The following is a 12,058-nucleotide window of genomic DNA, read 5'->3' as shown; positions in this document are numbered from 1 at the left end:
CCTGTGCAGGCTCATGCCTGCAATTCTAGCACTTTGGGAGGCTGAGGCGGGAGGATCACTTGAGGTCAGGAGTTTGAGACCAGCATGGCCAACATGGTGAAACCCCATCTCTACTAAAAATATAAAATCAGCCAAGCATGGTGGTGGACACATGTAATCTCAGCTACTCTGGAGGCTGAGGGAGGAGAATCACTTAAGCCCAGAAGGCAGAGGTTGCAGTGAGATGAGATTGTGCCACTGCATTCCAGTCTTCAAGTGAGACTCAATCTACAAAAACAAAAAAAAAAAACAAAAATTAAATGCAACCATTGTGGAAGACAGGGTGGTGATGCCTCAAGGATCTACAAAGAGAAATAGCATTTATGACCCAGCAATCCCATTTACTGGGTATATACCCAAAGGATTATAAATCATTCACTTATAAAAACACATGCACACATATGTTCCCTGCAGCGCTGCTTCCAGTAGCAAAGACTTGGAAGCAACCCAAATGCCCATCAACCATAGACTGGATAAAGAAAATGTGGCACGTATTCACCATGGAATACTATGCAGTCATAAAAAGGATGAGTTCATGTTCTTTGCAGGTACATGGATGAAACTGGAAACCATTATTCTCATCAAACTGACAGAAGAACAGAAAACCAAACACCCCATGTTCTCACTCATAGGCAGGTGTTGAACAATGAGAACACATGGACACAGGGAGGGGAACATCACACACTGAGGTCTGTTCAGGGGTGGGGAGCCAGGGGAGCAACAGCAGGGGGTGGGGAGGTTGGGAAGGGATAACAGGAGAAATACTTAATGTAGGTGACTGGGGGATGGAGGCAGCAAATCACCCTGTCATGTGTATACCTATGTAACAATCTTGCAAGATCTGCACATGTACCCCACAACTTAAAGTATAATAAAAAATAATAAAAAGGAACTAAAAGTTGTTGAGTTTTTTGGTGAAATGTAAAAGAAGGATATCCATAATTGTGTGAAAAGACTATTAGCATATTTTCCCCTTTCCTCCTGCATATCTGTATGAGACTGGAATTTCTTCACATACTCACCAAAATAACCTCACAACAGATGGAATGAAGAAGCTGCCACGAGATTCCAGTTGTCTTCTATCAAGCCAGACATTAAGGAGATTTGCAAAAATGTAAAACAATGCCACTTTTCTCACTAAATTTTTATGCTTTAATTTTTTTATTAATCATGTTAATATATAATGGGTTTCTTATTATTGCTTTTCAGTAAATATTTTAAAGTTTTCCTAGCTGTAATTTCTAATAAGGTAAGTATCAACAGATATGACCCTTCTAATTAGAAGCTCTTTGGAATCCTCAATAATGTTTAAGAAGCTAATGTGTTCTGAGACTAAAACATCTGAGAACTACTGTACTTATTTATAATTCTCACACCAGCTCTCTGCAGTAGATCATTATTATCATCCCACCTTTACAGATGAGGAAACTGAAGCACAGTGGTTAAGCAACTTGCTTAAGGTCACATAGCTAGAGGTGGCAGAGTAAGAAACGAAACTGAGGGAGTCTGTGTTCTCTACCACGATCTTATTCTTACCTCTATTCTTTTCAGAAACAAATATAAAACTCTGACCTTGCTGAAGTGGACTCTTCTGGGAACATCAGAACACTACTTAGTATGTTCCAGTGACAATGTTCTGAATGGATTTTAGGAAGAAATTCAAGCGAGTAACAGCAACCTTCAGTTCTAGGTACTAAGAAGTAAATGACATACTTTATTTCCAGTTACATTACATGAAAGTAATAGGATATAATTTGTTACGCATATGTAATAATTACGATAAAAAATAATTACTGAGTCCTTATCTTGAGCCAGGCACTATTCCAAGTACTCAGCATGGACTAACTCACTGAACTCTCAAAACAGCTCTAAGTAGTAGGTGTTACTGTCTCCCTTTTATAGATGAGGGAACTGAGGGAGTGAGCTTATGAAGCTTATGAAACCAAGATCGCACTGCTAGTAAACTGCAGAGATGGATTTCAAACTGGAGCAGCGAGGCTCCAGAGTCCATCCTCTTAACTATTTCCTTATGTTGTTTCTCCTTGCTTACAACAAGCTAACCTCCAAAATATTTATATTCCAAATATTCTTTAACAGGTTTTCAAACCTTAGGATAGATCAGAATCACCTGGAGATAGACTCCTGGGCTCCACCTCCAGAGTTTCTGATTCAGTTGTCTAGATGGGGACTCCAGAACTCGCATTTCTAATCAGTTCCCAGGTGATGCTGATGCTACTCATGCCAAGACCACATTGTGAGAACCACTGCAATATGATGCAGAAATTCAAAGATCTGATTGAATAGGCAAACCTGCCATGAAGTGAAATAAATGACATGAAGTCCACCAACTATGAGGGAGTTCACAGTTCTCTAAACCATTGATTGGTATTAGTTGGTATGCAAAGTTGCCATTCAAATACAAGTGTGTTATTTGGGATATACTTGTACTAAGAAATGATTCATTATTGATCTGCAACTCAAATTTAACAAAATATCTTGTATTTTATTTGCTAAATCTAGCAACTTTACTGATATGCTACTTTTTGCTTATTTGTCATTTGACTTGGGCATGGGTGTAGGAGATAAATTATCCTGTGTCAGGGTTAATAGTGCTTGCTTTTCAATCAACCACCTTCTTCATTCCAAAGGATAGGATCAGGTGAAAGACAAAGTCGGAGAAATTGAGTTAAAAAGTTATTCATCCATCTATTCATCCATACAACATTTAACAAGCACCAACCATATTAGGAGGCTGAACAAGACACTCAACGGTAAAAATGAAATATAGTTTCCTGAAATTAACCAATAATAAAAATGAAGCAAAACTTGTTTCAGCCAAAAGGGCACTGAAACCAATTCTTCAATTGTAATTTCTGCCTCAATAATGAAAAAAAGCTATAGATAGATATGATATTACCTTAGTAACCTGGGCGACCTGATTGGCGTCATCATCTGTCATTTCTGAGAGGCATTTTGCTATGCCAATATACAGCTCTAGATCCTTTCTCTGATAAAGAAAAATCCCAAACATGTCAACAGTGTAAAATAACAGATCTAAATGTTCAGACAAATTGTTAGATTTTCTTATCCCCATGAATGGCAGCTGATGAGATTTTAATTTTAACCAAACCAAAACATTTGGCCAATTTTTACCATTTTGAAGACATCTTTCCTATTACTCTGTATAATTTTTTTAGCTATATTTTTTTTCTCCTTATCAAAATTGCTTCATCCCAAATAAATTTTTAACCTCTTTGCAAAACTACAATTCAGAGGTCTTTTGGGGAAGGGGAAGGGCTGATGCTAAATCATTTTATATAAACAGTATATGAGAAAACATGCCCAAGGATTCTCCAGGTGCAAAGTGTAAGAACTTTGCGCTTTCTTGTCCTCTAGAAAAGGCATTTAGTAAAAAGGCCTACTAGCAAATTTCCTGGTACAGCACTGGTTAAATTGCTTCTAAGCTTGCTCAAAACTTTGGTTCTAAATATTCAACCTCAATTTAGATCTTGGAAACAAACACACTCCTAGTAACAAATGTGGTTATTTCTTGCTAGCCTTCCCACCCACATTCTTAAAACATACACCTCCCAGTTTGCCAAAAAGCCTTTAAAAGATCCCAAACATAAATTGTCAGGAATGTAAATATTTTTGTTCCTCACCCGAATCTTATTTGGCAGGAGATCAAAAATTTTCCCAGTAGCTTCACAGAGCAGACTCCACAGGTGGTGGGCAGGGCTGGGCAGTTTCATGGCCTGGCTCAGACCCTGTAAGGCACTTGGGCACAGCTCAGGATTTCCAAGTGGGGAAGCTGCTTTAAAAACTGCCAGCATTAAATTTTCAACAAAACCCAGGATCTGTTCATCAGAGACGTGTTTTAACCAGAGTGGTGCAGATATCAGGAGATACCTCTTGATATTCAGCTGGAAGTAAAACAGAAGAGGTTTAATGTAAATAGGCAAGCCTGGGTTTGCAGTGTTCAAAACCTGTAGGTCATCACTGTGTTTGAGGGTAGACTGAGAGATAAAAGGTTCAGGTAACTCCCTGCCCCCTTCATTTTCCCAGAGCTTCATGGTACAATGGGCCACCAATGCATGTAATTTTGGCTGCTGCAGTTACTTCTGATCCAGGATGAATCATATGTTTATATGGAATCTGGCAATCCATCTGTGAACTACTCAGCTTAAACCTTGAATCTTTTCAGTGATGGGAATAAAATGCTACTTCTGAAAGTACATGACAGTTACTTTTCAGTTTTAAAAGGTCACATTCTCTGGCAAGAAAAGTTGATGAAAGGCTCATTTGCCGAAAATCAGCTAAACAGAGCATCTGATATTATTAATTTCTTCTTCTGAGAAAAAATAAGGAAGTAATAAGGAGAAGTGACATGCTGGGACCATTTATGACCAAAGTAAAACCACCAGCTGAGCATATAGAACTGGCCAGGCACCTTAGAGTTCACAAGACCCAAGAAAGGGCATGTTAGTAACAGCTCTGTTACGTAACAGAGTTTAACCGAGTGGGTTTCAAAAACTCTTAGGAATACAAGTATGCCATTGTATTGTATTGGGGCAAAAAGACAAAATAAGTGATCTAAAAATAAAATCTGGCAAAATAAGTTATCTAAAAAAAATAAAATCCAGCAAAAACATTTTTTGTGTGGTTTTTTTTTCCCCCAAGATAGCACACAAAAGTAGGGGAGGAACAGAGGAATAATTTTTTCTGCAAATTTCTAAAAAGATTGTTGTAGTTGATGAGTTTTCTCAAGACCCCATTTTAAAGAATATACCATCTCAGATCATTTTATATTTAAGAAAATGAATTTGGCTGGGCGCGGTGGCTCACGCCTATAATCCCAGCACTTTGGGAGGCCGAGGCGGGTGGATCACGAGGTCAAGAGATTGAGACCATCCTGGTCAACAAGGTGAAACCCCGTCTCTACTAAAAATACAAAAATTAGCTGGGCATGGTGGCGCACGCCTGTAGTCCCAGCTACTCAGGAGGCTGAGGTAGGAGAATTGCATGAACTCAGGAGGCGGAGGTTGCGGTGAGCCGAGATCGTGCCATTGCACTCCAGCCTGGGTAACAAGAGCGAAACTCCATCTCAAAAAAGAAAATGAATTCACAAACTTAATTTGTTAATTAACCAAGACAACAATAAAGATAAATAATCACAGACAAATGCACAGAGTAGTGCAGAGGTAAAAGATAAATGAAAGGATAAGTAAAATTTAGAAATATTTCAGAGGTCAACCGAACAGGCTGGAAATAGGTCTGATTCAAAAGGAAGGCCTTAACAGAATAAGGCTTCGAAGTCAGATAGCTATAGCTTCCTCATTTATTAGCTAGCCAAACTTTGCTTGACCTCCATTTGCCTCAGTTTGTAAGCCTGTTAAAATGGAAATAATAAAACATATCTCTCAGACATGAAACGACATACATAGAAAAACTTCATATTACATAATTCCATTCTAAAGAATTTCTAAAATTTATATGACATTTAAATTTACATAAAGTTTATTTTAAAAAGGCAATATGACAGAAAGCAGATCAGTGGTGTCTTGGGTCTGAAGCTGGGAATGGGGATTGAATACAAACAAGCACCATGGACTTCTCAGGTGATGGAAATGTTCTTGTTGATGACTGAAAAACCTATAAAGGTACTAAAATTCACCACATTGTACACTTAAGACAGCCATATTTTAGGGTACATAAATTATAACTCAACAAAGCTATTTTAAAAATTGTCCTGACAGGCTGTAGGGAAATTAAATCTGCCTTCTGTAAGTACTAACTGAGTGCCTGCAGCTACCAGGAGCACAGCCAGGGCTCCGTAAGTGGCAGGCAATTGGGAGCCACTTGGAGCAGACAGTTGGAGTGAAGTTAATACCTGAAGGAAAGGATGCAGACCTTGTTAACATCCACCTTCAATTAAAGACAATGAGGAGGTGTAGGAAAGGTTTAAAAACACAAAATACAGGCCAGGAGTGGTGGCTCATGCCTGTAATTCCAGCATTTTGGGAGGCCAAGGCAGGCAGATTACTTGAGGTCAGGAGTTCGAGACCAGCCTTGGCAACCTGTCTCTACTAAAAATACAAAAATTAGAAAGGCATGGTGGCACACACCTATAGTCCCAGCTACTTGGGAAACTGAGGCACAAAAATCACTTGAACCCAGGAGGCGGAGGTTGCAGTGAGCTGAGATCATGCCACTGCACTCCAGCCCAGGCTACAGAGAAAGATTTTGTCTCAAAAACAACAAAAACAAAAACAGTGCAGAATAGGGACAAAGGCCAAGAGACTGTGGAAATGATAAGAAGGCTTTGCACTATTCTCAAACAAAGCCTCCTAGGACAGAAGAATAGGCCACATTATGGAGACAATTAAAAGATGACAGCATTTAACTTATATCAACTGATAAAGCTCTAAAGAATCATAGAATATGTTTTTCTGTTCTAGCTTGAAACACACTCAAAATTATGCATCTTTACTAACTTTATATCTTTAAACTCTCTCGCCCTATTCTTCCTATCTGCCCCTGACCTAGACATGAAAGGTGCTAGTCCCCTCTATCACGAACACCAGGCTGAGTCATTTCTTTCTCAACACTTTGCTCAAGCTAAACAGATCTTTCGCTCTCTCCGCCTATAGCCCCTGGTCCCCTGATGTGATACTTAAACCAAATCAAGGCTCACCTTAATTGCTGTCTTCTCTGGGAAAGGGAAACGATAATATATAGATGAGTCCAGTACATATGGATTTCCTTTCTCTTAATATGTACTGAAATAATTACATATACCATATAATCAAATAAACATAAGTTCAAATAAATCCACAACTTTCTAGCTATATGATCTTGAGAAGGGAACTTTAATACCACCAATCATCTTTTTCCACTTTTTGTAATAAATGGTAGCTAAAGCATGAATGGTAATGGCTATGGCAGGCCAGTGTGCAGGCCAGCTACTATTAAGCCCTTAATTTTTGTAAGATCTCATCAGCCTCCTCTAGACTTTGAGAACACAAACCCAAATGAACATTAATCTCCTCCAAAACAACGATATCCTCCTGTAGGCCAATCGCCTTAGTTACTACATACACTCAGACTGTGGATCAGTGGTGGCGTCACCCACAAGCCCAAAAGTGCAGCTGCATTCTGGGATGACTGTGCCTGGGTCACCATAATTTCAAGGCACAACTGCTGGATCTCTTCACCTGAAAGGCAAGAAATGAGAAGAATGTGAATATACAGTTACTTCTCTGAGTCATTTTCAGGCTTTAATATCTCAAATCAAAGCATCTGCTATGTGACTTCTGCAGGTAACAGAACTTTGGTAAACCAGAAGAGATATTACAAGAGACTTGTTAGTTATGAGGCCAAATTACGCGTCCAGTGGCATCACAGTCCCAAGTCTTATAACTAGCAAAGGCCTTGAACTAGGTAGGGGAATTTCTTTTATGATATCCAGAGGAACCTACACACTCGTACACTAACTAAAATTTAAGACAATTCTAGCTAATAATCTCTTGATCTCTGTTTTTCCCATCTCTCCATCTCATATGCAGAGCATAAAGAAATATATCAAGGCGTACAGTGGCTTAAAGATACATCCACGTTCTCTAGTGATCGAGTCTTTCTACTAGTCTGATTTCAATCAGCACCTTATTTTCCTTCCTTTTTCTAAGGACTTAACTGAAACACAAACATTTCAGTATAGCACACAAAAGTAGGGGAGGAACAGGGGAAACACATTTTCAGTGAAATCTCTGGAAATGTAGTATGATGACATTGTATCTTATACAAAGATTAGGTTTATATGAAAGCATTTAAGTAAAGAACTGTGTATAGTCAAACTTACCTTTATCTTTAAAACTGCACATAAATTATAGTATAAAAGTTGTTTTGTACATAATATGTCAGTGTGCACTCTACTAAATGATAGCCCACTCATGGCAGGCACACACACAAACACACACACTTTTACAACACTGTTTACAATGCTCTTCTTCCCCACTTCTTATTTTATTTTTACTTTTAGAGTTAGGGTAGGGAACAAGTACATTAAATTATATTTGTGTAACCCTATTCTGTATAAAAGAGGTTACTACGGATAAATTGGAGATGTTGAGGTCTGCATTCCCTTTGCCTCTCACCACAAAATAACTGTGGTAAGCAGAATAATGGTCCCCAATAATGTCCACATCCTGATCCCTAGAACCTGCGAATACACTACCTTATATGGCAAAGAAACTTTGCAGATATGATTAAGGTTAAGGATCTTGAGACGGAGAGATTATCCTGGATTATTTCAGTAAGCCCATTCATCACGAGTCCTTAAAGGTGAAAAACCTTTCTTGGCTACAGAGAACCAGAAAGATAACAGTGTGAGACCACCTTCGCCCTCCATTGCTTGCTTGGAAGATGAAGAAAGGGGGCCACAAGTCAAAGAATATGGGCAGCTTCTAGAGGCTAGAAAATGAAATGAATTCTCCCCTAGGATCTCTAGAAAGAAATTCTGCTCTGCTGATATCATGATCTTAGTCTGGTGAGAAACATGTTGGACTTCTGGCCTACAGACTTGTAAAGAGAATACATTTGTGTTGTTTCAAGCCACTGTGGTCATTTGTTATAGCAGCAATCGAAAATTATACAGCACTCCACATGGCACTTCTTGAAATCTAGGGCTCTGGAAGTGCAGTTTGATAACCACAAAGCCAAGCTTTAAGGAATCTGTACCACATTCTCAGCAGTATGCACACCTCAGTCAAGCATTGTTTTTGGCAGGTGTATCTGGTCTGTATCTTTAGACCTCTTCTTCCTCACCTTAAGAAGCTCAATGACCCGGTGAAAGTAACACAGCCATCCCATCCAATTTGACAAACCTCCAGATCGGAAAAGTCTATCCAGTCACTACACATGTGACACAGAATCTGGTTTTCCATTCAAGTCAAACCCTAAAATCAAAGTCTGAAGACCTAACAACACATGATATTTACCAAAATTCAGCCTCATAAGTGGGGAGAGAAGTGCAGCCCAGTTCACAGGAGGATATTGGTAGCTTTCTCCAACAGTTGCTATGGGTTTCATCACTACTTTAAGAAGAGAAGGAGGCACAGATTCAGGACCTGTAGCAGAAAGGGAAAAGTAATAGTAAAATACCTGCACAGCACCATGGAAGGGGAAACGCCAGCATTCCTTCCTTCTTCTAGTGGCAAAGGATCTGATATCACATCTTCAATTGTGATCAGCCCTTCACTTCTGTGCTCTTAATTTCAACTCCATTTACCAGAAAACCTTGCTCCCTCTGTTCTCTTTTTAAAAAAATTTATAAATTTTTCATTGATACATAACTATGTATTTATGGAGTATAGAGTGATATCTCCATACATATGTGCAATGAACAAATCAGGGTAAATAGTATATCCATCATCTCCAATATTTGTCATTTCTTTATACTGAAACATTCAAAATCCTCTTTTCTAGCTGCTTGGAAATAACAATTATTGTTAACTATAGTCACCTTACAATGCTTTAGAACACCAGAACTTACTCCCCACATAAAAAATGAGAACTTATTCCTCATTTTGTTTGCTTTAACCAATCTCGTTGCTGCCCCATCCTCCTCCTCTTCCTAACCTCTATTCTATACTCTACCTTTAGAGAAGATCAACTTTCTTTTGCATCACATATGAGATCAACTTTTTCAGCTCCCACATATGTAATATTTATCTTTCTGTGGCTGGCTTGTTTCACTTGAGTTCTCCAAGTGGTCATAAATGACATGATTCCATTCTTTGACTTGTCTACAGTCTCCTTTTTCTCTGGATAAAAAATTTTCCACACTGCTGATTAGCTGTATTCTGCACACTCTTGTCTTTTTATCTAGTTTTCAAAATTAAGTAACTTCTGTTATATTATTACCTCACTGCTCACTCACTCCTTAATCTACTTCCCGCAGAGAGGACAAGAACTGGTGACTCAGGTACATTCCCTTCTAAGGACTATAGATTACCTAGTCTTTGTGGTCCTAGGCTGCATTATGTACTATGGGAGTCTCTATTTTTTCTGCTTCCCAGCCAGTGCCATGGTGATCGTTCTAGAAGGGAGCACTTAAGGGCTGTGTAACAGCTAGTCCATCAGTTAACCAGATGCCTATGACATAGTACCATTACTTCAATATCATATTCCTTTTTTTTTTATGGAGTGTGTATACAGTAATAAGAAATTGAAAAACAGATAGTGGAGCATTTGTGAGTGGAAACATAGGGTGCAGTCAGAAATGGAATAGCCATTACGGGCCAAGTAAAAGTGAAGCTACGTGGAGGTCAGAAACAGTATAGCACATTAAAATGTAGAAGACCAAGGAGAAGCAAAAGCAGCACGATCAACATTGGCAGCAGAAAGGAAATTATTATCACCAGAAAGAGAGGCAGAATCAACAAAAGGAAAAGCAGAAGAAGCAGGATCAGCAAATAAAGCACCTGGATCAGATGAAAAAGGAGGACTCAGAAGTGGAAGTAGAGTCAGCAAAAGGAAGAACATCTTCAGAAAAGAGAAGCATAGGAAGAAGGAGAAGCAGAGGCAAAGTCATCAGAAAAAGTAGCAAAATCAGTAGATGCTGAAAGATGGAAGAAGCAGATGTGGAGCCAGAGTTAGCAAAAGTGAAAAGAGCAGCAGAGAAGAGAAGCACTGGGAAAAGGAGAAGCAGAGGCCAAATCAGCAAGTGCTAAAAGGGGGAAGCAGGAGTCAGCAGAAGAAAAAGACGCTGCAGAAAGGAGAATCAGGAAAAAGGAGAAGCAGAGGCCACATCAACAGATGCTGAAAGAAGGGAGAAGCAGGGCAGAGTTAGCAAAAGTAAAAACTGAAGCTGAAATGAGAAGCACAGGAAAAAGGAGAAGCAGAGATCAAATCAGCAGATGTGAAAGCGGGAAGCAAGAGTTAGCAGAAGAAAAAATAGCTGCAGAAAGAAGAAACACAGGAGAAAGGAGAAGCAGAGGCCCTATCAGCAGATGCTGAAAGAAGAGGGAAGCAGAACAGGGCAAAGTCAACAGAAGGTAAAATAGGTGCAGAAAGGAGAAGCACGGGACAAAAGGAGAAGCAGTGGCAAAATCAGCAGATGCTGAAAGATGGGGGAAGCAGAAGTGGAGTCAGAATTAGCAGAAGTGAAAACAACAGCAGAAAAGAGAAGCATAAGAAAAAGGAGAAGCAGAGATCAAATCAGCAGATGCTGAAAGATGGGGAAGAAGAAGTGGGGCCAGAGTTAGCAAAAGTGAAAACAGCAGCAATGAGAAGCATAAGAAAAAGGAGAAGCAAAGGCCACATCAGCAGATGCTGAAAGAGGGGGAAACAGAACAGGGCAAAGTCAGCACAAGGTAAAATAGCTGCAGAAAGGAGAAACATGGGAAAAAGGAGAAGCAGAAGCCACATCAGCAGACGCTGAAAGAAGAGGGAAGCAGAACAGGGCAAAGTCAGCAGAAAGCAAAATGGCTACAGAAAGGAGACACACAGGAAAAGGGAGAAGCAGAGGCAAAATTAGCAGAAGCTGAAGGAGGAGGAAGCAAAAGCAAAGCAGAATCAGCAGAAGTAAAAATAGCTACAGAAGGGAGCAGCATAGGAAAAAGGAGAAGCAGAGGTAAAATCAGCATGCTGAAACGGTGGAAGATGAAATACGGCAGAGTAGCAGAAGGAAAAATAGCTGCAAAAAGGAGAAACATAGGATAAAGGAGAAGCTATGTGGAATGAGCAGAAAAACTAACAGAATCACCAGAAGCTGAAAAAGAGAAACAGACGCAAAATGAACAGATACTCAGAAATCAGGCAGAGAAAACAAAATGAAAAAACAACAGAAAGCAGCATAGGAGAAAAGAAGTACGTGCAGAATTAGGAGGAAAAGCAGAATAACTGGAAGCTGAAAGAGAGAGAGATCAGAGGGAGAATCAACAAAAGGAAAAAGTAACAGCTAAAAATGGAAAAAGGAGAAGCATATAAAAATGGGAAAAGAACTTAGATATTTTCCCAA

The 12,058-nt window shown here is 39.3% G+C and overlaps 1 protein-coding gene across 6 annotated transcripts in view; it reads right to left on the bottom strand.

The window, feature by feature from the left end:
* The window catches only part of FOCAD (focadhesin), a 312,140-nt gene that overhangs the window by 15,094 nt on the left and 284,988 nt on the right, over nucleotides 1-12,058 (bottom strand). For all 6 annotated transcript variants that reach the window (XM_074394918.1, XM_003928127.4, XM_074394919.1 and 3 more), the window contains 4 exons: nucleotides 9,036-9,164; nucleotides 7,138-7,253; nucleotides 3,702-3,962; nucleotides 2,957-3,046 (listed from right to left, as the gene is read on the bottom strand). In XM_074394918.1, the coding sequence (XP_074251019.1) occupies nucleotides 2,957-3,046; nucleotides 3,702-3,962; nucleotides 7,138-7,253; nucleotides 9,036-9,164 (596 nt within the window). The remainder of the gene's footprint in view (nucleotides 1-2,956; nucleotides 3,047-3,701; nucleotides 3,963-7,137; nucleotides 7,254-9,035; nucleotides 9,165-12,058) is intronic.

This window comes from Saimiri boliviensis, chromosome 2 (genome assembly GCF_048565385.1).
Source record: "Saimiri boliviensis isolate mSaiBol1 chromosome 2, mSaiBol1.pri, whole genome shotgun sequence".
In the NCBI taxonomy this organism is placed as follows: domain Eukaryota; kingdom Metazoa; phylum Chordata; class Mammalia; order Primates; family Cebidae; genus Saimiri; species Saimiri boliviensis.
The sequence above is the reverse complement of the archived record's forward strand: the minus strand, read 5'-3'. Positions and strand labels throughout refer to the sequence as shown.